This window comes from Mus pahari, chromosome 9 (genome assembly GCF_900095145.1).
Source record: "Mus pahari chromosome 9, PAHARI_EIJ_v1.1, whole genome shotgun sequence".
NCBI classification, from domain to species: Eukaryota; Metazoa; Chordata; class Mammalia; order Rodentia; family Muridae; genus Mus; species Mus pahari.
This window is the reverse complement of record NC_034598.1, coordinates 25,967,135-25,992,457: the sequence shown is the minus strand read 5'-3', so window position 1 is coordinate 25,992,457 and position 25,323 is coordinate 25,967,135. Positions and strand designations below refer to the sequence as shown.

The following is a 25,323-nucleotide window of genomic DNA, read 5'->3' as shown; positions in this document are numbered from 1 at the left end:
AGAGAGAGAGAGAGAGAGAGAGAGAGAGAGAGAGAGAGAGAGAGAGAGAGAGAGAACAAGAATGCCTGGGGACCAGTTCAGATGTCAGATGTAGCAAGCTTAGCTGCCCAGCCCCAATGTCTTTGTGAGTTTGTTGGACCCATCAAGAACCAGAATGTGTGGCAGGTTCCCTACTGGTGTTAAGATTCCCTACTGGTGTTTGACTCAAAGCCTCTTTCTTGTTAAGTTCTGAGGCGGCCTGCCTTCCCCTCTAACTCAGAACACCCTAGAGCTGTGGTAGAGAATCACAACTCCAGAGATGGCTTCTGTTCTCTCCAAGGACGGCTATGATTTGGCCACTGACGCCAGGTCCCTCCTGGTGTTGGTGATGGAGGAGCCGGTCAGAGAGGTTAGCATCCTTTCTGATGTCACACAGCAAGTGTGGTGGCTGAGTGGAAACCAAGGCATCCAGATGCATTCTACCCCTTGCCGATTCTGTTTTAAAGCAGAGATTCATTGGAGGCAGCCGTGTCCACAAAGTACCTCCTGGGCTCTCTGCTTGTTTGTTGTTTCCAGACAGGGTTTCTCGGTGTATCCTTTGCTATCCTGGAACTAACTCTCTTTGTAGACCAGGCCGACCTCGAACTCACAGAGATCCGCCTGCCTCTGCCTCTCCAGTGCTGGGATTAAAGGCACGCGCCACCACCAACCTGGCTATTTACTGGGCCTTTTGTCCTGAGTCCAAGCCCTCACTGCCCTGAAGATGGTCACTCTGCCTCTCTGAGCCTTGGTTTTCTTACCCATGTAGCAGATGTGGACTCTTCTATTTAGGGCTCTCATTAGAAATATGTAAATAAATAAAATAAATCAAAATAAGTAAAAAAGAGTTTTAAAGTGGAGCCGCTTGGTCTCTCCCAGTGCCTGATGTGTGCAGGACTTCTTCCCTTAGGCAGCAAGTGAGTCAATCCTTCCCTGGTGTGGGCAGTTTCAGGAGAGCTGCTATTGGGAATAGAGGTGACCCGAGGGCTCCAGACACATGGCTGGTCCCTCTACCCAAGGTGAGGCTTTCGGCTGGGGACTGCAGGGTATGCCTTGGAGAAGAGCCCAGAGGCCTCAGGCTGCAGGAGGGAGGCGTGGCGTCAGGTGATGGCCCTCTATCATCCCAGGTGGGCAGAGATGGAATTTAGAATAAAATGAGGGTCAAGAGGTCAAACCCAGAATTCCAGAGGGCAGCAAACAGGGGAGCCTCACTCTGGCGGCAGAGGGGAGGGAAAGCTAAGACAAAAGAGGAAGGTGCCGGACAGGCTGTCTGATCCCAGAGGGAGACAAATGGGACCACAAGCTACAAGGCTCTGAGGGGTGTTCTGACCTGGGAGAGGAGCAAGCAGCTGCCGCCATGGCTCCAGCAGGAAGTGGGCTGGATTCCTGTCTGCGAGTGTAGGGTTTGTGGGTGGGAGTGGGGCACTCTGTTGGTCACTACTGACACAAGGGTGGCACAAATGCCAACCATATACACGGCACACACGTGCAACCATGGCCCTGGAACTGCGCCTGCATAGCCTCAGGTGAGCATCATTCAGATAAACTTCCCGGCTTGCCCTTCCCTATGTGAGGTGATGGGGGCGGGGCGGGGCGGGGTGTCTGTGGCTTCTGCTTCTGCCATAATGCTTTCTGTTTCTGAGGTGACCTCTGTACTCCTAGCCTGACTCTGTCTGTCCTTTCTCACTGCCCCATGCCTGTTAGGGGCAGACAGCTATATCCTCAGATTGGGAAAGACAATGGGTATCAGTTGATGTAAAGTCGCTTTATATCACAAATAGCAAGAGGCTGGCTTTCATGCGTCGTTTAAGGTTGATGATAGTGACTACACGGAGCCCAGCGTTGTGAAGGTTTCTGCAGTTGAGTGTAGTAGACAGTGGTTGATTACTAATGTCTGCATGGGAAAGGGCTGGGTCCAGCTAGCTAGCTCTCTGACCTCTAGGTAGTTGATGGAGGCAGGGAATCCTGAGGGATTGCAAGGGTCTTACCAACCTGCCCTAGAGCCTGAGCCACTGTGTTCAAGAGTGATGGCCTTTTGCTTGCTGTACAGAACCAGAGAAGCTGAGGGCAAAGAGACAGCTTTGGGGTATATGTAGTGTCAGTGTAGGATCTCAGGGGCGTGTAGCAGGATTTGTGTGTGCCACAGTGTGCTCAAGAAGGCTGGCAGCAGCTTGGTCCTCTGACCCACGGTGCAATGGAAATGTGACCGGCTAGGGGAAATTGGGCAGAGGGGTTGTACCTGACTTGGCAAGAACATCGGACACGATGAGTTTGGATGCCAGGAGACCAATCACAGATAGGCTTTTGGACATTGTTCCTTTAAGGCAGAGCGTGCTCAGTGCCTTTGTTCATTCCACAGCCCCTGCCCCAACTTGGGGGACACGAGCACACACGGATCACAGCCTTTTCCTCAGATTAAAAACTCAAAGGTTTACAGCTTGCCACTGACCTGTGTTTCTGCCCCTCCCCTCCCCAGGCAGGCAGAGATCCACAGCCCTTTCTCTTCCAGTGCAGATAACAACAATAACAGTAATAACAGTCATCTGGGCCGGCAGCAGGGGCCCAGCGGGGACTCAGGGAAGCTGTGATTGTCTGCCCCTTGCCTGGAAGGCAGATATGACTGGCTGCTGAGGGCCTGAGGCCACCATAGAGGACATGTCCCCAGCTCTGTGCTTCCCAGAGACCTTAGCTGCCTGTTCAGGGAATCCATACCTCCAAGATGGGGCAGACTGCCCCAGAATAGGACACTTGGTTGACAGGAGAGACTGAACAGCCCTTCGGAAAGAATCCAAGGCCAGTGTCTACACACTCGCAGTCGTGCGGACTCCGGCTCTGACGTTCCAAGTCGAGCGAGCGAGCGCTACTGATTTGGGTTTTATTAGGAGTGATTAGCCTTGCGCTCTCCTGCCCATTAGTGTAGTAATTAAGATCTAACTGGCTACACTCTTCTCACCGTGGCTCCAGGGGTCACCTGGGGACCGTTTCTCTCCTCATCCTTCCTGGGCTTGGCGGGACCCATGATTTCATTGAGCGACTTTGGAATCCAGCTGCTGACCAGGCTAAGGGAATGGGGCAGGCAGGCTGCCACTCCCCCAGAGCTGACAGGAATGGGCTCGGAGACTGGCGGCCAGCAAGGCAGGTGAACTCACGGGTGGCTTCAGAGACGAGGGACCGTGAGGACCGAGAGACCGGATGCCCTTCGGGGTGGGTATACTGACTGACCAAGTACTTGAATAAGGCCCTGAGGAGGTTAGCTGTTGCTGAGAGGTGAACATTGAGCCGCCTGGGCATGAGGTGACTTCAGGTGGCAGTGCACAATCCCAGCACAGCTATGAACATGGCCCAGTCAGGAACAGCCAACAGCAGTGCGGCCAAAGAGCATAAACTATCAGAATCTGTCATATTGGAGAAGATTACTAGAGTCCCGGGTTGCTCTGATTTATTTATCTAACTTTAAAAATGTGTGACCTAGGGAGATGGCTCAGTGGTTCAAACACTTGCTGCATAAGTGTCGGGACCTGGGTTTGATTCCCCAGAACCCCATGACAGGCAGGCGTGGTGGACATCTCGCCATTCTAGCCTCAGAAGACAGAGACTGGATCCCCGGTAAAGTGAGACCAGTCATTTATCTGAGAGCTCGGGGTTTGATTGGGAAACCCTGCTTCAGAGGATAACGTGGAAGAGGAAGAAAGGAGGATTCCTGATATCAACCCCAGGCTTCCAACATATACTGCATACATGCATGCACCCATGCCCACGTGTGTCCTCACACATGCAGATAGATATGCATAAACACACGCCAAAGGGGGAGAAATTTAAATTTAGAGTATGCACATCTTGGAATTTACCCTATTACTCAGTGTGAGACTGTGGTTCAGTAGACTGTGCCATCTCCAGAACACGCCTTGGCTTGAGGTTCATGACTTTGTGCCTGTAAAACACGCAAAAGATAGAGTCCCCCTGCTCCATCCTCCCCAGCCTCTGAACATCGGTAGTCTGTTTCACGAGATCCTTGGGAGAAGTGGGATTGAGCCTTGTTCATCTATCACGGTATGGCTAGCTTATTTCACTTAGCGCAGCATCTCAAGGTTCATCCACACTGGAGTGAGCAAGCGTCAGCATCCCCTTCCTTCCCAGACTGCGATGATTCATTGGCTTCCCAGGCTGTGTTTTGCTTATCCATCCATCCGTGGCTCACTGGGCTATTCCACCATTGTGGAAACTGCTATGGATGTGGTTTTTCCGTGGACTAAGTACCTCGGTTTTTATTGTCCTTCTGCCCCGAGGTTAGGCAGGGCCCCAGCCTGGCTCAGCACAGAGTGGAGCTGGCTGGCTCAGTAGGATGACCCTTCCCAGCATGGGAAGGAGGCCAAACGCAGAGACGCCTCTGGCTGTACTGATTGAGCCAAGAGGCCTGAGTCTGAGCCATTAAATCATGCCAGACTTGGAGCGGTCCTTCTCTGCATCTAAAGCGGGAGCCATAAACCAGGCTGACTTACCGGCAAGCACTCAGAGCTCAGTTGTTTATAGCCAGCGTCCGCTCGGATTGGTAGATTCCTGTGCTGCGCCCATTGTTAAATATTTGAATATGGGTCTGCAATAAACCACTCCGGGGCTTCTACACATGACTGCACATCAGTCTCCCGAAGAGAGAGGTGGGAACACTGTCTAGGAGTTTGTGTCCTTAGCGCCCCACCAGCCAGCTGCACCAGCAGCATCCCGCAGGAGCAAGCACCCACCATGGCTCAGATGCACCATGCGTCTTTGGGGTTTTTCTTAGAAACAGACCTTGTGATGGATTGATTGAGGCTGGAGTTCTTGTTCGTGGTAGGGCATCCAGTGATTGATGGGTGCTGGGGGCTCTATTGATGGTGTGAAAGGAGCCTGGGAGATGTCCACAGCACCATAGCCAGGTGGTTGACTAGGGAGAGAGCCCAGAAACCCTAGGAAAGGGGCGGGGATATGAGGCAGGGAAGGATGGAATTCCTGCTGCCATAATAGAGTACCACACGGACTGGCTAACGTATAAAGAAGGGAGGTTGATAGCGCGCAGTTTCGGAGGCTGGTGCCCGTATATGGTGAGGGTCTTCACCCCGCATCATACCACAATGATGATCACGTGGTGAGAGAGACAGAGTGCTAGCTTGGGACTATCAACTTCTTGTGAAGCAGTTAGTGCCTTTGCACGGGCCTCACCCCATCTGGTTTCTGACTACTTCCTGAAGGCCTCATCCCCCAGTGCCAGCAATTAGGAGTTAGGGGTAGCTTCTAACTCACAAGCTTCAGAGGGCACACGGAAACCACGGCATTTATCTTTGTCACCGTCCGCAGCCAGTCACTAAGTCCCAACACCAGGGGTATCGATCAGTTCCCTGGTCCTTCTGGCCTGTGTGTGGCATGGGCTGACTCTGGAAAAGAACTGTGGCGTCTGACCATTGGAGGCTAGGCTGGGGTGTGTGTGGCACCGAGAGAGACACAGTACTGACTGAAGCTGCTGTGGTCATCCCCCCAGCCCCTTTCACGCCATCATCAGAACCTCCAGGACCTGTGAATCCCTGGATGCCCTACCACAAACAAGAACTCCAGCTTCCTCCCCTGCTGGTGGGAACAGAAAATGGTGCAGGCACCGTCCAAGGCCATGGGATGACTCCTCAATAAGTTTAACATGGAGTAGATCTGTAGCTCAGCAGATCCACTCCTAAGCATTCGAGAGACAAAGTGAAACGAGAATTCAAACGCTGTCTTACACATGGATGTGCAGCATTCACAGCCCAGAGCAGGAAATAACCCGAACCTCTGTTGATGGAGGAGCATATGAGCGGGATGTGTTAGAAGATTCGTTAGCCATCCAAAGGAGCAGAGCTCTGACACGGGCACCGCCATGGACCAGTGATGCTAGCTGAGAGCCATACACAGGGCCAGGGCCACAGACTGTTTTGGTTCTGTTGATATGAGCATCCAGAGCAGGCAGGTTCCAGAGATCAAAGTGTGCAGTCTAGGGACTGAGAAGCGACTTTGTGGCAGGCACCCGGTTTCCCCCAGAGGTGATGGAGGATGATGGTTGCTCACCATGAATGGATGGGAGGAGACCATGTTGTACCCTGTGAATAGTGAAGGTGCTTAATTTTATGAGATGGTTGTTTTGCTTGTGTGTGTGTGTGTGGGGGGGGGGGTTCCTGTAGCCCAGACCGACTTCATTGGGTAGCCAAGGATGACCTTGGACCCCCAGTCTTTCTCCCCACCTCCCAGGTGCTGGAGTTAGAAGCATGCACTACCATACATGGTTCGTGGTGTGCTGGGAATCGAACTCCAGACCTTGTGTATGTTAGGCAAGCACATGCCCTATCAGCTGATCTGTATCCTTCGCCCACCAAAACTTTTTCTTTAAACCACATCAAATATTCTGCATCCAACATCCTGTCACCTTCAGGTGGGGACCAACGGCTGTGTGGGACATGCGCACCACCCCAGGGTCTCCCAGCCAGGAATGTAATCCTGTAAAGGATGATCCTGGGGGCCTGGGGTAGAGCCAAGTCCCACAGACAGACAGACAGACAGACAGACAGACAGACAGACAGACAGACAGACAGACAGGATTTCTGTAGGGATGGCATGACCAAAGATTGCCAGTTGGGGCGGCTTGCCTGCTTTCCAGAGAAGCCAGCTCTGGCCACTTCTGCAGAGCAGCCGAGAGTACCGGGCGGGGGAGGAGGTGCCCAGCTGGAAAACTGTGGGGTGTCTTGTCTTAAATATAATATTAAATCAGCACCTTTAATTAGTACGCTTAGAAAAGCCACTAGCAATTACCTGGGACACCAAGAAGGCGTGATCTGGAAAGAGCCTGGGAGGAAGCCACAAAAGACCATTTTGAACAGCACATAATTGAGGAGAAAATGGATAAAAGTCCAGGAAATTACAGGGTGGGTGACAGCAGCTGATGGCCCCATCCCTATCCTGCCCAGGGTCCCCCTCCCTGGGAGGACCCAAGTGTCAGGCCTGGGAAAGCCATTTGGGATATCAGGTTCAGTCACACGACCTTGGCTGCAGGGCTGATGTAGCCTTCCCACAATCCCCTTGGCCAGCCAGAGCCTATCCTCCCTGAGCCCTCTGCCTGGGTCGGGATAGGGCTGGCAGGTGAGGCCTGCTGTCTGAGGGCTGTAGGCTGTAGATCTTTATACCGTGGAGGAGCAGGGTGCATGGGGAGTCCTTGTCCCCCCAGCCTCCACAGAAACCAGGGGTCAAAGCTGGAAATGCCTGCATAGCTTTAGAGTACATCTTTTAAGAATGCAGTGTGTGGTCCATTTGGCTCCCGATTGAATCTGGAAATAAGTTCTTTTGGGGCAGGAGAGCTTGACTTACCTGTGATTTTCACACACCCCATCCCTCTGACTTGGGCAAAAAAGGGCATGTAGGCATTCTGAGCAAAGATGGGGTCACATCTACTGTCCACTGTCCAGCCTGGGTGTTTGCTTCCTATGTCTGGCTTCTCTCTATATAAGGTATGGATGATGGGCTCCAAGCTCTTCTGACCTTGTTCCATGCTCTTACAATGCCCCTCTTACTGCCTCCATCGCCACAAATGCTCTCTGCCTCTGCTGACTGACATGGGAGAAACTATGTTCCTTCCCCGAACCTCAATACCCTCATCTATAAAATGGGTAAAATAATGATTGCCAAATGGAGTTGTGGTGGGAGGATTGAATGGGCAAACTCAAGTGAACGGGCAAAGCAAAGCAAGAAAGCAAGCAAGCAAACAAACAAAAGCTTCCCATTTGGGGATCCTGGTTGGGGCCTCATAGGATCGGTAAAATTCTTGCCCACCATGGAAGAATTGCATCTCAGGTTAACTATGGAGTCCAGCTCTGCCATTTGTTAACCACGAGGATGCAGGAAATTATGCCATCACGAGGCAGGCAGAATGGAGCATGGAGCTCCTCACCTGCTTCTTCTCAGAGCTCACAAGAGTCGGCTGTCACTGTCAGCTTAGAGCTGTCCCAAGGTCAGTCTCCTGACAGAAGCTCCTGAGCCACAGCCTTGCAGCCTCCCCCCTTCACATTGTCCTTTGGGGCTGTTGGTTAGATACGAAGTCAGTTTTGGGGGGAAGAGATGGCGTCTGTCCCGTTTTGCAGGTTCAGCTAAGCCCTTAAAGGAAGTGGGACGGCCCAAGCCAAGGCTCGAAGATGCTGCTGCTCCGTCTTCCCTTCAGAAACTTCATGCTGCACACCTAGGGACTTAAGGGCCTCCTAAGGCTAAGGTGACCAGCTCTCCCAGATAACCTGGAGCTTTGACACTTACACTAGAATCCCCTTCATCGTTTGCAGATGGGGCAGTAGGCTCATCGTCTAGGGAGCCAGGGAGCCCTAGGATAAGCTACTCTGTGCCAAGCCTTCTGAGCCAGGCTATGCACCACTATCCTGATGGCCTGTGTCCAGAGCACTGCGTCCTGAAGAATATTACCCCTACTTCTTGGTCCTCTTCTTGAGGACAGGAACCAGACCCTGCCAGGGCAAGTCTTGGAGTGAGACATCTTCTTAGCCTTGGTGCACAGATGAAGGTTGGAATATTTTGCAAAATACTATGAGTTAGACAAGGTGTGTCTATTTGCAGAAGATGGAAACCCAACTCGACAGAAGTAGAGGACCAAAGAGCAAGGAAGGGTATGGTACCTATAGCTGGGCCATCCAGAGGCCTGAGCTGGTACCTGGCCCTGTGGCTGTACGCCTCCCTCCCAGTGGGAATCCCCTCTCCAGCTCCGTAAGTTCTGCTAGATTCCTTGGCAACCTCATCCTCAGGCATGCTACTCTTGTGGGTGCCAAGATGGCCCACTCAGCAGCCCAATGGAATCAGAGCGTTAAGTCCCAGATTAGCTTTGGTTGGCTAACAGGTGGTCCGGGACTGAGGTGAAGAGCCTCGTTGGAGCCCGGTGATGCTTAGGAAGTTTGGGGGTGATCCTTGGTGTCTCTGGAAGACCTGGAAGTTTGTGAGGTGACTGTGCCCCGAAGGATGCTCTCTTGTTTGAGCAAGGTGGAAGAAATGAACCTGACCCCCTCTGTTTTCTTTTCCTCTCCTGTTCAACCACTCCAGGCTCTTCTGTGACCCAGCTGCTCGCCCGAGACATGGACAATGACCCTTTGGTGTTTGGCGTGTCTGGGGAGGAGGCCTCCCGCTTCTTTGCCGTGGAGCCTGACACAGGTGTGGTGTGGCTCCGGCAGCCACTGGACAGAGAGGTAAGGCATGTGACTCCCGAGTCTCAGCCCTTTTCTGGAGGACAATGGAGGAGGGTGGCTCACCATCTTTTTTTGGGGGGGAACGCTCTTACAAGGTCCCATTGTACCTCTGCTGGGTCCATTTGTCTCAGTGGTAGCTCTCTTCTAGGACTGTGTTAGACCCAGGGCTGGACTGGGTCAGATGGGAGTGTTCTGAGCCAGGAGTGCCATTGGGTAAGCAAGAGGGAAGTGACCATGAGGCCATCTCTTGCGTGGGGTGGAGTAGTCTAACTATCCCTGCAGATTCTTCTAGAACAACAAGCGTGGTAGTCCTTAGCAAATGAAGGGAAGGGTTTGAACACCTCCCCAGGCCTTGTCCTCTCCCGAGTCCCAGGACATGGTGACAGAATTGTTCAGTGCGCATCCCGCAGACACACAGAGACACAGCCAAAAATGGCACCTATGATTCTTGACTTAGTTCACTTACCGTCTCCAGGACGGATTCAGATCCTACACTTGCTTCCCCAAGTGCTGAGGGGTAGTGCTGGCTTTTTAGGGACACCTTTGGACACCAAGCCCACATAAGGTCCTGGTTGGTGCTAGAGACCGAGTAGCCACACCCAGAGCCTCTCTAATTCTGTTCTCTCCCTCCCTCTCCATTTAGACTAAGTCCGAGTTCACTGTGGAGTTCTCCGTCAGTGACCACCAAGGGGTGAGTGTCTCTTGAGGCCCCATTGCCCTGGAAAGGCCGTTCCTGGACTCCTCAGGTCTCTGGGCTGGCTGGGTGGGATGAGGCCAGAGGCGAGAGACCTGGTTGAGCCATGTACCTTTCTCCCCAGGTGATCACACGGAAGGTGAATATCCAAGTCGGAGATGTGAATGACAACGCACCCACGTTCCACAACCAGCCCTACAGCGTGCGCATCCCTGAGGTGAGCTCTTTCTAGGTCATGTGAGGGGTCAGGGATGATGGTTTCGGGGACTACGGCTGTTCTCCAGTCTGGCTGGGTAGTATGTATGGCAATCTCCGAGTACAAGCAAACGCGGCTATCTCCTGTTCATACTCTAGCTCGGATCCTACTTGAGGCCAATGAGAGCCACCCATCCTGTGGGTGGGCTGAGAGAAGGCCTATCTACCCCTCCCCTGGGCCCCCATACCCGGCAGAGCTCACCCCCACCTGGAGTTAATATTGGAACAGGAGCTGGGAGAGGCAAGTGTTATGCCCTCTGTACCATCTGCAGCCTGCTGGGAGTCAGACAGGGCATACGGACAGGTCTTCCTGCAGACCTGCTTGCCTTGGCCAGAATCCGGTTCCTGCAGGACTCGGGAACTCGCAGGTCCCTATCTGTGTGGTCTGGCCTGCAGTCTCCTGAGCTTCTGTTCTGTGTACTCCGGATACGTTTGCATGAGTGCATGCGTGTAAAATCAAACCCTCGCTGGTAATTGAGAAGTACAAATTATTGTATTACAAACGGTTCGTTAATAAGCTGGCTCCCGATGGCACCAGGGCTCTCTTCGCTGGCTGTCCCTCACCACAGTGGCTGATGGCAGTCTTAAGGGCTGGTGGTTAGCTATGAGAAGACCTTGACTGAAACTGGTAAAGAGCTTCTAACTGGGTGTCCCTCGGTCCTGCCCCCAGGGCTGAAGCTGGGGGTGGGGGGTGGGGGCGGGTGGTAGCAGTAAGAGCTGGGGTGAGAAGAATGAAGATACCCAGGAAGGGTAGGCTGGCACCAGATACTTGTGTCATCTGTCACTATATAGTAAACAAGAAAAGGCAAGAATTCCCTAGGCTTAAGTGGGAGAGGGACTTGCCCAAGGTCACACAGCTGTAACATTGACCCTAAACCCTGGGGCAGCAAAGATTCCCTGAAGGATGAAGGGGTGTTGTCTCACATCCCAGAGGTCCTGGCTGTCTTCACTCAGTGGTGAGCCAAGGGTCCTACATGTGTGCCAATTGGAGGATGGAAAGACACCTGTGTGGCTAGGACTGCCCAGTGGTGCCTGTGCCCCTTCCTCACCTGGGACAGGATGTCAGGAGAGAGAGTGAGAGCGAGCCCACATTCATCAGCATGGAGGGGCATGGTACCCTGCCATGCCTGTAGACAGCAGCTTGGCTCCTGGCTCTAGCTCACTTGGAAGTGCCCCTAATTCAATTAAGGGGCTCTACGTGCCAGTCTGCGCTCCGAGCCTGGACTCAGAAGCCAAGGGCATGGCTCAGAGTTAATGAGCCTTGTGCCCATTGCTCAGCTGCTGTCCTGGCAGGCCCGGCTGTCCTCTGTCCTCCCTGGAGAGGGAATGGCAGGCAACAGCAGGGGCGGGAGGACAAGCAGTCCTGTCCCTTTCCTCCCGGCCCTTGGGCTGGAGGCCAGTCCTTTCCCCTTGCCTCCTGCAGAGATGCAGCCTACAGAATACCACCTCAGCCGAACCCCCACCCTGGGGTCCTCCAAGTCTCTTGGCTTCTTTTGTACATTCAATTAGCAAAGATTGTCCAGTGTCTGCCCTGGTTGGTTCCGCGTAGCTCCCATTCTCCAGAGGTCCGAGAGGCTACATTAGCAGAGACTGTAAGAGCTTAAGGCAAATAGCCCCAGGACAGACCCCTGCCCACCATTGTCTTTAGCCCTTCTGAGCCTAGTCTTCTTTTCCTCCTGAGAATGAAGACATGACACAGAGACCTGCTGAGAAAGGCTGTTCCAGAGGGCACACAGTGCTGGAGGAAGGCCTACGCAATTTCTTTGGTCACTCTGTGTCCTGAAATTTGATGCTGACTTTGGGGCCGGCTCCGTGCCTCCAGCTAGATGGTATCAGCTAGATGATGGCGCAGCCATCTTGGCATGGCCCAGTCTGGACCTGGTGTGGTCATCCGAGCTGGAACTGAGCTACCTGGCTCCAGCCCCAGCTGGGGAACCAGCACGGGACCTGTTGGCCTCTGGCCTGGAATGGAGGCTTGGATTCTCTGCTTTCATTAACTTGTGTGTCCCCTGGACATGTCGTGGTCCCCTGGAGAGGCAAATTCAATGGTGGAGGGGGAGCCCCTGGAAGGGGAGCAGGGGGAGACTGTAGATGTGATGGGGTGGAGGGAGGGACAGGCACAGCATGGTCCTTCTGGGAACGAGTGCCCAGTGGCTACCACCGTGACTAGGAGTTCCCAAGGCTTCCTGGAGGAGGTGGCTTTCCAAGAGAAAGGACAGTAGAGATAAAGGAATCTAGCCTCTGGTCCTGTCATGCAAACTGCTTGGGTAAGACTTTATATCTGCCATAGCCTTTCTGTTGGCGTGTGTGTGTGTGTGTGTGTGTGTGTGTGTGTGTGTGTGTGTGTGTAGGGGTAGATGCAGCTGCTCACCTAGGGACTGACCAGGATTTGGCCTACCAAGAATCTAAGGGTGGACCCTAGCAGGACATGCTCTTTACTTCCTGGGATTTCCTTATGCTTTGGGGATAGTGGAAAAATTCCTAGACGGCATCCATCCATCCACTCAACTCCTCTATGAGCATTTAAGACACTGTACCAAATCTCTTACCTTCCTAACCTCAGGGTCCCCAACTGGGCCCTGATGATAACTGGTCTGCGTGGTCAGAATAGCATGGCTGTTGAGCCTCGCCAGTGAGTGAGCTCCCCGTGCCAGGAGGCATACAAGCAGAAGCAGGAGGACCATGCACCTCCAGACATCTAGCATGACATATGAGAAGTGGGGTGAACCAAGGGGTCCCCCAGTTCCCCCGCAGAATTTCCTGGGAGACTGCTCAGAGGTATCGTCCTTGTGATTCGGCCTCAGTAGTCCAAGGAGAGCCAGCCTGGGGATCTGACTTTATATATGGGTGCTGCAGCTATTCCACGCTTAGGCAAGCCCATGACCCATTGCTGGGCTCTGTCCATCCTTTTAAATTTTTCTTTTGGACAGGGTCTTGTGAAGTCACCTAAGCTGGCCTCAAAGACACTCTAGGCCTGTGCCACCACACTAGGGAGACTAGAAATCTGCAAGCCGGTGACAATGAGCCCAGCTAGGGTTAGAGAACTTCACAGAGTGACCACGAGGGTTTCTGAAAGCTGCCGAGAGCAACTGACTAGGAAGAAAACCTTTATCCACCCACGGATGCCCATGGGGACCTCAGTCCCTGAGGTCAGGAAGAGTGGAGTGGGAGGTACTTAAGCCAAAGCCCAACCCCCCAGCCTGCACAGTGCCTGGTACCTCTAAGGGTCCAGCCTCTCTGCCACCTCCGCCTCCGGGGAGAAAGCAGACAGGTGTGTGTTTGCGTTTGTTTGTGCTCTCTTCCTTCGTGCCCACTCTCCTCCCCTTGCTAAGCGGCTCTCCGTGTAATTATCCATTTTATCAGGGCGAAAGGCCCTGCAATTCAGTTGTCGAAGCTCTAACGAGGGAGCTCAGATGCTTTCAAGTCTGTAAAGAAAAGGGAAATCCGGTTCGAATTGGCAACTTAATTCACCAAGCCAGCCTCGACAGACCTCATTAAGCCCCCGTGTATTCATTTCAGCCTAATGGCTGTCACGCTGACTGCTGTTTGATTTGCTGTAATAGACTTTTATGGCCTGCCAATTTGCTCAAACGTGTTTGCCTGTGTCTGTGCCCAGCAGTACTGCTCCACTACCTCGGTGAGGGGCCCCGGCCTGCCTCGCTGACCTTCAGTGCTGCCCAGCCCGCTGCTCTCCGGAGGCCAGTTCTCGGTCCTTCAGGGCGCCGAGGGAGGTGACCCTGATGCTGGGGTATTTGGGCAGGAGGGTAGTGTGAGGTTAGAAGTCTTAAAGGGCTGATGGCTTCTGGGACAAGCAATCGAGAGTCCCCTGGAGTCTCAAGGACACTGTGTCCTTGATGTTCGAACAAGTATAGCTTTCTCAGCTGGGCAGCTCTAGCTTTTATCCATCTGGTCACAAAATACCTTCCACCTCACTTGGGTGACTCCTCTCAACTAGAGATCTGGTTCTGTACCTACAGTCTGCCTACCTGCCTGCCTGCCTGCCTGCCTCTCTATTCTCATAAACCTGACTCATTAAAGTTCAACTCAACTGGACTGTCAAAGCCTAGGTGGGATCCGCACAACCTGATCTCCAATATGCCTTTTTTTTTTTTTTCATGAATACAACAAACATTTTTGAACAGCTATTGAGCGGGACCCAGGATTCTTAGACAACATGGACATGCAGGGAGGAAAGTGGATTCCCTGACTTTCCAGTTATGGTGCTTTGATGAGCGACCTATTCTCCATATTCATATTCTTTCTCACCCCTCCCTTCACACCCCATGTCTCATCTGTCTGTCTGTCTAAAAGGGCTTTGCACGTTAGGCAAGTGCGCTAACACTGAACCACACAGCCAGCACCCTTTCATTTTTTGGGTTTCACAGTTTCACAAAGTGACCCAGGCTGACCCTGACCATTCGATCCTCCTGCCTCAGGCTCCAGAATAACTGGGATTACAGGCCTGCACCACTAGGCCCAGCTCGGACCTCTGTCATCTTCTCTAGAAGATAGAGGATGAAATTTGCCATCAATAAAATCATTGGGCCCATGCTAATGTAGGTGGGAGAAGTTCTTAGCCTCAATGGTCTGAAAGGTCTGAGATCTTCATCCTCAGGGAGGGTTGTTTTATGAAGAGAGAACCCAGTGAGTGGTGTCTAAATGTGCCTCGACTTATTAAATGCCATGACAGCTTTGTGTGTGCAACCTAATGGAAGCATGTGTGTGTGTGGGGGGGGTATGTGTGTGGGGTGTGTGTGCTAGGTTCTAGTAAGATGTGTAGGGGTTCATTAGAGTAGGTAACTAATATCATGTATTTTCTGGACTCTTTTGTTATCTTCTTATATACTGGAATTTCCCAAAGAAGGTGAATTGTAACCCAGACTAGAGGCCCTATTGAGGCAAGATGGTAGCTGGGGGCAAGGAGTTTAGGTCCCTTGCAGGTCTCCAAGTTACTTCAAAGAGACAAAGGGAGACAAAGCCAGGCTGAAAGTGGGTTCCCTGGGTCCCGCTCCGGTCTCTGTGGCACTTAAATCTCAGAGAGGGCTTTGTCAGCTGTGGCTTCAGGTGACTGGCTGTGAAGAGACCTGGGAGTGTAAGGAAGGTCCTACTGGGTACCTGTTCTGTCACCTAATAAGAACAGACCTTGTACATAGAAGGGACAGAGGGGTGGCCATCAGCCAATGAAACCTGTCTCAGTTGAATTCTTTTATTTATTACTGTGATGAGACCCCATGACCAAGGCATGGACTCACCCTATGAAACGGTAAGCTTTCCTCTGTAAGTTGCCTTAGCTGTGGGATCTTAGTGCAGCAATAGAAAAATAAATAACTAAGGCAGGAAGGTGAGTCCCTGGTCATCACAGCAGGGTGCGTGGCAGCAGGCAGGCAGACATGGTGCTGGAGCAGTAGCTGAGAGCTTACATCTGAGCCCACAAATAGGAGGCAGAGAGAGCTAACTGGGAATGGTCTGAGCTTTTGAAACCTCAAAACCTGTGCCCAGTGACACGCCACTTCCAACAAGGCCACACCTCCTCTATGAAGGCCACTTCTCCTCCATCAAGGCCACACCTCCTCCATCAAGGCCACACCTTCTCCAACAAGGCCATGCCTCCTCTATCAAGGCCACGCCTCCTCCATCAAGGCCACACCTCCTCTATCAAGGCCACGCCCTCCTCCATTAAGGCCACACCTCCTTCATCAAGGCCATGCCTCTTCCAACAAGGCCACACCTCCTCCAACAAGGCCACACCCCCTCCAACAAGGCCACACTTCCTACTCCTTCCCAACAGTTCCACTGACAGGGAACCAAGCATTCAAATATATGAGCCCCCTAGGGGCCATTCTCACTCAGACAAGCGCACCTGGAACATGATGCTAGGATGGTTGCTCTTGCTGTTTCCATTCTGGAAGCAGGGCTGAGAACAGAAAGGATCAGCATTGCCTAAGCTAGAAAAGACCTGGAGGAGAAGGAGCCAGACTTGGTCTTAATCACTTTAGGCCAGCAGCTTCTCTTCCATCTATGGAGTAGAAACATTTACACCCTACTCTTTACATATACTCTCAAAACAGCCCAAGGAAATGACCGTGTGCAGGCAAAGTGCTCAGTGCGAGGACCAGGACAAACATCTCTGGCACGTGGCTAGGCTATGACGGTTACCATCTGTATAACTGTCTCCATGACATAGAGCAAGCATGAGGCTTGGTCACCTGCTTCTGCTGAATATCAACCCAGGCCCTGGTATGGGCATGGTGCCCGTTGAGTGGCTCGCCACAGCTGAACTTCACAATGGGCAGAGCCATGTCACCTCTCTAGCTGGTGGCGCTCCTGAAGATGGCAGGAGAGTTTATTTATACAAGGGCTTTGCCAGCCAGAGTGTCTTCCCAATGTGGATATAGATGTGAGGAGCAGTCATGGCATTGACCTGGGATGGGGGACCCATGCATACCCCACCCCTCGTTTCCCCCTATAATATCAAAGTAGTTGTGCTCAAAGCTGGCGGCCTTTGGTCCATGGATCTCAGAATCTCCATGCAGAAATGTGTAGGGAGTCATGAGTTGTTGACTGTGTGAGCCCAGAGCACATGAAAACCCAAGGAGGCCAACTTCTTAGTACCCCAGCTGACCTCCATGCCTTCAGTATGTGAGTAGCAGTGAATGATTTATGAACTGCATCCTCAGGTTGCAGGGGAGGTGGGGGTGGGGCCCCCCTGGCATAGGCTGCCACCCCCTCCAAGGTGTCAGTTTTACTCACGATAGTGTCGTCTCCCCCACGCCAGGGAAGGCAGACCCTTGACAGACCGTGTTAATTTATATGTCGGGGCTATGGTGCCTGCGGCCCCCTCTGCATCTGTAACCAGTGCCCTATTGATCTGGGAGAGAGAGAGAGCTATAAATCATCTTGGCCCAGGGACTCTGCTGGCCACAGTAGGGCAGCTACCTCCCCAAGACGGCAGCCTGCCTGCGATGTCTCTATACCCCAAGGCTCTCTCTCTCTCACCCTCCCACTCATGGCTTTGGTCTTCTCTCTGTCAGCACAGTGACAGATCCCTGGGACTCCCTCTCTGTCAGCAGAGGTGCATGCCATAGCCTGTAGCAGTGGAGACAGCAAGCCCTGGGCTGGCAGCAGAGATGCCCCTTGTGCATCCAGCTAACTGCCTGTCCCAAGGATGAGGGACAGGAGGAAGAGCAGGAGGGGGAGGAGGGAGGAGGGAGAGGAGGAGGAAGGGGAGGATGAGAGAGAGAGAGAGAGAGAGAGAGAGAGAGAGAGAGAGAGAGAGAGAGAAAGTAGAGCAGAGCACATTTAAATACTCCCATCTGGTCTTGGGAGACAGAGGCTCAATGAATAAATCTGAGGCCTGAGTTCGAATCCCCAGCGCACACGTAATGCTGGGGACAGCAGACTATACCTGTAATCTAGTGTCTAACAGTGAGATGGGAGGCAGAGGCAGGAGAATCTCCAGAAGTGTATGGGCCAGCTAGACTAGAATATGTGACTGCTAGCAACAGAGACCGTGTCTCAAGGTAGAAGGCAAGGATTGACACACCCAAGTTTGTCCCCAGAGCTCCATACATGTGCTATGGCTTGTGTACCCATGCATGAGCACAAATACACACACACATTCACACATACACACACACACACACACACACACACACACACACAAAGGTGCATCTTTCCCTGAGACACTCCCTCCTTCAACCACACCCCCCCACTCTCACTCATTTCCATGACGACCCTGAGAAAGAGAAGACTCCAGTTTTACATTTATCGTTGAAGGAAACAGGGACCAAGATGCATATGCCTGCTGACTTTTCTCCAGGTCTCCAAATGAAGTCACTTGTACAACACCATGGCAATGTCTATGGCAATGTCCTCTGGGCACGTGTGCAGTCTATCCCACCGTTCTCAGCAGTGTCCTGCTCCTACAAGGACTTCTAGCACCACCCACTCACAACATCCTCGTGTGTGTTTGTGAGCGTTTCTGGTGTCTGCTTGTGATGGGCTGCAGGCTCTAGGGACGAAATCCTGATTAGGCCAGAATAGGGAAAGGGGCTAGGAACACTGTGCTTCGTGTCTTCTTTTGCTTCATAAAGGCCAAGCTGTCTTCACATTTTATACACAGGTCAATGGCATCTAGTTGAAAATTCACCCAGAGCCAGCTCTATGCAATAGGGCCCAGCCCCACTGGTATCCTCCTGTGGTTGGATAGTCATAGTCCTAGCGATGCTCTTGGGCGAAGTAGGTACCTGGAGGCTGATGCTATTCCAGTTGTCAGGAAGAGTGTAGGTGAGAAGTAGGTTACTGTCTCCCCCACAGGCTTGCCTCTGTCCCGCCCTCAGCCACCTCCTCCTGCTTCGTAGCTACCAGGAAGGACACCAGTGGGCCCCAGAGCTGAGCCCGGGGAGCTTGGCCCAGACATACTCAGACAGGTTTCTGACTCTCTCCTCTGTCCCGGGAAGTGAAGTCGGGATTCCCCCAAGATCCATGTACAAACCTCTCGCTCATGTATATGAAGCATGACCAGACTCAGAGGTTCCCTTCCTGCATTGTCCATACAAGGAAAGAGAACACCACAAGATGAAAGGAACCAGAGGTCATTAAAATGACTATTTGGTTTTAAAGACAATTAATGTTCTCAGGGACATCATTTCTTTGTCAGTTCTAGCTGGGAGTCTTTGGGCTCATAGAAGTTTCTGCCAGTGACCACAGGACCCATACTGAGACACAGAACACAAAGCAGGGACTTTGCAGAGCCACCTCCAGGGCTCCTCTCGCCCTTCCAGTAATGACCCTTGATACAGAAAGAAAGGGTGGCTGCATCCTGATGTCCCGAGCCTGAAGTCCAGCTGTTGTCTTGTGTGGCTTTCTGTCTCTTTAATGGTCTCTTCCACTCTCACATGGGCCCACCTGGCTAGCCTTCTACAGTGGAAGACCTGGGTAGCGCTGGCTTTAAAAATACTAGGCCCCAGGAGGCCACAGGAAGGAGCAGCTTAGGCATTTCTGTGTCAGGAGAACCTGTGGCTGGCTGTGACACAGATTCCGGATCACTGCTGGGGCGTCTCATGATGGATTCATAAATACAAGTTCTTATGCCAAGCTGGGTGGCCCAGTAGCCACTCTGAGCCTCAATGTTTTTAATCTATACAGCCGGTGGTCATGGAGTTTTAACAGTCCAGTGGAGGCATGAGGGTGGCCTTTGACTCTTAACTCTTGACTGTGAATGGTCCAAGAGAACTGAGGAGGTTTCCTGGAAATGGAGAGAGCTCTCCAGGTGGGCTCCATTGCCTTGGCCAGTTGGTGGATATCAGGGGTCAGTGGCCAGAAGCCAAGAGCCCAGTAGGAGATGGAAAATGTAGAAACTCTGCATTGGAAGACATGGGTAGGGGGCTGGAAAGGTGGCTCAGCCGTTAAGAGCATTGACTGCTCTTCCAAAGGTCCTAGGTTCAAATCCCAGCAACCACAGCAACCACACTGTAGCTCACAACCATCTGTAAGGAGATATGATGCCCTCTTCTGGTATGTCTGAAGACAACTACAGTGTACTTACATATAATAATAAATAAAGCTTTGGGCTGAAGCAAACAGGGCATAGCAAACAGAGGTCCTGAGTTCAATTCCCAGCGACCACACGATGGCTCACAACCATGTACAGTGACAGTGTACTCATATACATAAAATAAATAAATCTTAAAAAAAAAAAAAAAAAGGACATGGGTGGGGCTGGCTGTGTGGGTGTGAAGACCAGAGCTTGAATACTTAGAACCCACGTAAATGCTGGGAGGGCACGGTGACCACGTGATTCCTGTTGGGAGGCAGACATAGGGATCCCCTGAGCAAGCTGACTAAGGGGACTAGACAGTTGGTAAGCTCTGGTGTCAAGAGACCCTCCCTCAATGAATGAGGTCAGAGAGAGATGGAGGAGGATTCCAATAGCAGCCTCGGGCTCCCACACGTGCGCACACAGGTTCACACCCACCCCAACACACACGTGTACCTACACATACACAAAAGCATGCGTGCACACATGAGAATAGTAGGAGAGGGACTGGTACAGTGGCTCAGTGGGGAAAAGACACTTGCAAAGCTAATCTGGCCTGAGACCTGAGTCCCTCCCTATAAAGGTGGAAGGAGAGAATCAACCTCTAAAAGTTGCTGTCTGACTACCCCCGTGCACACCATGATAAGTGTATACCCATCCCATTAAATAATAACACAGTTTTAAAACACTAAAGCTCAGGGGCTGGTAGACGGCCCAGTGGTTCAGACAGTGGTTTGATTCCCAGCACCCACGTCAGGCAGCTCACAGCTGCCCAGCGCTCCAGCTTCAGGTGATCTGACACCCTCTTCTGGTATCTTTAGGCACCTGCACATACATGGCACATGATCAAATAGGCACACACATATACATATGTAAACATAGAACCTTACCAAAGTGAGATGGGAAAAGTTGGCCATGCCTACAGAGAAGTAACAGGGATACTCCGTGTTCCTGTAGACTCCTGTCCCTAAGGGCGGACAGCCCATCCACACACTCTATAGGTTGTCCGTACTCCCTCGGAGTGTCAAAGTCTTGTTCAAGGCCGTTTAGTTGGGGATAAAGCTCCGGGGACCCGGGCTAGTCAAAGAATAGTCTTGGAGATTCAGCATAGAGGACATGTGTCCTGAAGCCCATTTATTCCTGGGCCAGACGTCTGTTCTGTGTCCCCAGCCAAGACAGGGGTGGTGATGTCCCTAGATGCCGGAGTTGGGGTAGGAGCTATATGGAGGTGCAGGGTGCAGGTACAGGTATGCGTGATGAACTTCCAGTGAGCCACATTCTGCCTGTGTTCTGGGATGCGGGGACTTCATCTCAGCCGTTGGCTTCCACTTATCCTAACAAGTATTGTCAAAACAGCTTGGGGACAGGCCCACAGCCCCCTTGACACTGAGCCCCTCAGCACAATGGGCTGTTTTGATGGTTTTGCCAGTTGCCTGACCCTCCTTGTTTCCTACCAGGAGGGGACAGCACTCTGGCAGGCTTTCTGCAGGCGGAATTAGTGTAATTTCTCTGATTCCCCAGCAGCCTCTAATTACTTTGTAACTTTGTGGTGCTTGCTAGAAGTGGGAGGGACTGGGCTCTTTCTCTTTATAATAACCTTAAGTGGAAGCTGCCTGTCTGTCTATTAAAAAGCCCGCTCCTCTCTCCAGATGAGATAATGCCGCAGGGAGATATCGCCCCTGGCATAATCACTAGGTACAATAGAATAGTCCCTGCTTGCTCTCTCCAGCATCCATTGACAACCCTCCTCCCCAAGACAGGGACTGAGGAGAGCTCCACCAGGCCAGGTCACGTCCTTGTTGGAGAGGGCACAGACTCTGGCTGGTCCCTTCTCTAAGGCTTGGCCCAAAGAGAGGGAGATGGCACGGAGACCCTTGTAGCTGCTGCTTCTCTGTCTAGTCCCGAGCGGTCGCCCAGCTGCAGTCCTGCCTTTACAATACCACCATGTCTCAGAGAGCCCTGTTAGCATAAGCCTGCAGGCTAGGGTGGGGTGGGAGAACATGGCTGTGGCTGTCCTTCCCGACTGTGTGGTCATTTCCCCAATGCACAGCCTCTGCTCATGTGTGCCCTGTCCAAGAGACAGTCTCCAGGTGGGCAGCATGTCCTCTGTCAACCTTTTGTCCAAACCTATGCTCCCTCCCTAGAATGGAGCCGCCAGAGATGCGGTTCTCAGCCATCTCTGGGCTTTAGCAGTATCCAAGAGCATCCATCTCTATATCCTTCTCTTGCCCTAATCTTGGGGTGCTTTCCCACTGCCTGACCCCGGCCCAGCCTTCCCACTGGGTGGCTCAGGTTCATGCCAGCAGGCAGGCCTGCCTATCATGGCCTCCTGTCCATAAACTCAGGCGGGCTCCCTCTGCAAGTCAGAGAGACGCCTCCTGAGCAGGAAGGGATGAAGACCTCGCCCCACTTGTGGCCACATTGCTTCTCCGGAGCTCTTGCCATCAGTCTGTCATATAGGGCTCTTCGTCCTGCGTCTGTACCCCACACAGGGCTACCTCCCCAAGGTTGACATTTGAAGTGAAACCTCTACTATGAGAGAGCCAGAGGGGACCCTCAGCACCTGTGGCATTTGAAAGGGGACTCTGGAGGGAGTAAGCTTCTGTGAGTCACAGGGTGGAGCCACGATTGAGTCCTTGTGGCTTCTTGGGAAGAGGACAGTAGAGGAGATGTTCACGCACGCAGGCACGCGTGCATTCATGTGTGCATGCACGTACATAAATATGCATGCTTAGCCCCAAAAGACCACTGCCACAAGTGAGTGACCAACGGCCAGAACTCTGAGCCCAAAAACCTTTTTTTTTTCTTTTTTACTTTATAACGTTCCCACCCTCAGCTGTTTGGTTATAGCAACAGAAACAGGGCTGCTGTCGTAGTGTTGGGAAGACTTGGAGTGTGAAGTCTCGTGGGAGTGGCACAGGTCACTCACTGGTGTGCTCTGTGCCTATGTGTTACTAAAGCAGCTTCCTGGAGAGGTGACAACTTCCTTCACCTGCCGGAGTGCTCACCACGTACAAGCATTCAGGAAACAGGCCTGGCCAGGACCTCACAGTTCTCCCAACTCCTTCCCTCCCCTCAAGTGACTTTGATGTCTGTCTGTTTCTGAGGTGCACTGTGCTGTCTCCCACTCATGCCTTCGTACGTGTACCTATTAGGGTTTTGTTTTGTTTTAGATAGGGTCTTTATGTCCCAGCCTGGCCTGAGTCTCAAAATCTGCCCGCCTTAGCCTTCCCAGTACTGAAACCAAAGGCACGTACCACTACATCCAGAGCTTCTGTCAGGCTTTTAGTATTGCCCAAGCTCCTGGAGACAGAAAACCTACCCTCTCTTGGGAGGCCGCTCCCCACGATGGGGAGGAGCACTATATTAGGAGTCCCCAGAACAGGGGTGAAACTTGAATGCTGGCTATAGCAGCAGCAGCAGCAGCTGTACCCTGGAATGTTTGCCGTCTGTGAGCCCAGTAGGCGTAAAACGGGTGATATGAGAAATGTCTGCCCAGAAGGTCCTAGACATCCTTTCTCCAGTTTAGGAGACCTCTGAAGGTCCTTGAGCTGGGTAGGAAACTGATGGAGTGGAGGAGGGAGAAAGGGGGAAAAGGGGGAAAAAAAAGGCCTCAAAGCAGTCCTTAAAATTAGTGTGAAAGGTGACCTCCCAGTGATATAGTTAGGGAAGCCCAGAGAGGGCGTGCAACTTGTCCAAGGTCACACAGCTAACACCAGCTCTCACTATTTTTGCTGCACCAGGATGAGTCTGCATGCATCTTGCCCGTGCAGCATCCACTCGAGGTTTGGGGTCAGTTGTAGGGTTTTGCTGTCTCTAGGGAACAGCCTCGAGTCAGGAGGTGGGAGGGGGAGGGGAGGATTCTTTGAGGTGACTCTCACTGTGTTCCAGCATCTTCTGCCTCCTTCCAAGTTGCCGTTCGTATCAGCAGCCCAATCTCTGGCCCGCATGAGAAAACACGAAAATCTTTAAAGGTTTCTTAGAGGTTGGAATGGATTTTTTTTTTCTTTGCTGGTCAGGGCTGGGGCAGGTGGAGGACAGAGGAATTAATTCTTGTAACACATTGTCTTGGGCCTCACCTCCCCCCAAACCATCAGGTCTTCCACACCCAGGGGCTAGCACACCCTAAAAGAATTGTACCAACCACAGCCCCGAAGATGGAGATGGAGGCCATGCGTCAGCAGTCACTGAGGCGGAAGACTCTAAATGGTGTGGAAGTAATGTTTAAAGTGTGCCGCGATTACAGACATTTCCAACGGGCCGCGGGCGACCCGGGCGGCGCCGGGGGCTGAGGAAATAAATCCTCAAGTGTGGGGCTTCTGAGAGCCTGATGGCTGTTGCCAAGCATAGGCTGGTGCAGGGGGCCCCTGGTGCAGGGCAGAGGGGGTGGTAGGGCTAATCCCCCATCCATCTGGGTTGCTGGAGTTCCTGGGATGGGCAGCAGCCTGTCTCTTCCAGCTGGAGATGGAGCACAGTGGTGTAGCGCCTCACACATATGAGAGAGAGAGAGAGAGAGAGAGAGAGAGAGAGAGAGAGAGAGAGAGAGAGAGAGAGAGAGAGAGAGAGAGAGAGAGAGAGAGAGAATGAGGATGAATTTCTCCCTGGTGTGCTCTGTCCTCTAAGCTTTTAGAGTTCTGCCTGGTTTCCTCTGAGTTCAGAACTGGCCAAGTTGGTCAAGAGGAGGACACCTCATTCAAAAGAGCAAGCATCATTTAAAGATGCGGTAGGCAAAATGATGACCCCCCCCACCTTGTTACCTTAGCTGGCCACGGGGCTTTGTTGATCGGATGGCCCTGTGTAGTTTTCAGGGGATACTCAGAGGAGGTGTGTGTGTGTATGTGTGTGTGTGTATGTGTGTGTGTGTGTGTGTGTGTGTGTGTGTGTGACTAGCTTAAATATGGAAGTGTCAAAATACCATAGTGATACCTAATACCTTGTACCTTAATTAAAAACATAAAAACACATAAAAGGGTGAACACAACCAGGAGCTATGAATATACACATACCAGAAATCAGAAAGGTAGGACCGAGATCCTCTTGAGACCCTCTGAACACCCTGCCCATGGGATGATTTTGGCCCAGCCGGACTCCCTCTGAGTCTCTGAACTCTAGAACTCAAAGATGATATATCTGTGTGCTGCTTTAGGTCACTAAATATGGAATAATTTGTTACAGCATCCATAGGTCTTCAGTAGAGAGGTCTGCTCTGAAGGCAAAGAAGTGAGAAGGAAGGCAGGCAGACAGGGAGGGAGAGAGGGAGGGAGGAAGGGAAGGAAGGAAGGGAAGGAAGGAAGGAAGGAAGGAAGGAAGGAAGGAAGGAAGGAAGGAAGGAAGGAAGGAAGGAAGATGGGTGACTGTAGTCCATGGCCCCTTGAAGACTCTGGAAGGCTTCATTCTTACCCTCAACAACACCCTTTAAGACAGAAATTGAGACCTAGGACCTTGGGACCAAGAAGCCACCACCTGGATTTTAACTCTCAGGCTGTTGAGAGAGGGGCAAGGTGGGCAGTTCATCAGTCCAGTGCTGGCCCAACTCCATGCCACTTTGACCTGGATCCCCTGCCCTTGTCCCCCGTGTAGGGGCTGAGCCC

The 25,323-nt window shown here is 52.3% G+C and overlaps 1 protein-coding gene across 4 annotated transcripts in view; it reads left to right on the top strand.

The window, feature by feature from the left end:
- Cdh23 (cadherin related 23) overlaps positions 1–25,323 on the top strand; it is a 386,464-nt gene that overhangs the window by 85,003 nt on the left and 276,138 nt on the right. For all 4 annotated transcript variants that reach the window (XM_021205124.2, XM_021205122.2, XM_029542203.1 and 1 more), the window contains exons 4-6: positions 9,103–9,245; positions 9,889–9,936; positions 10,064–10,156. In XM_021205124.2, the coding sequence (XP_021060783.1) occupies positions 9,103–9,245; positions 9,889–9,936; positions 10,064–10,156 (284 nt within the window). The remainder of the gene's footprint in view (positions 1–9,102; positions 9,246–9,888; positions 9,937–10,063; positions 10,157–25,323) is intronic.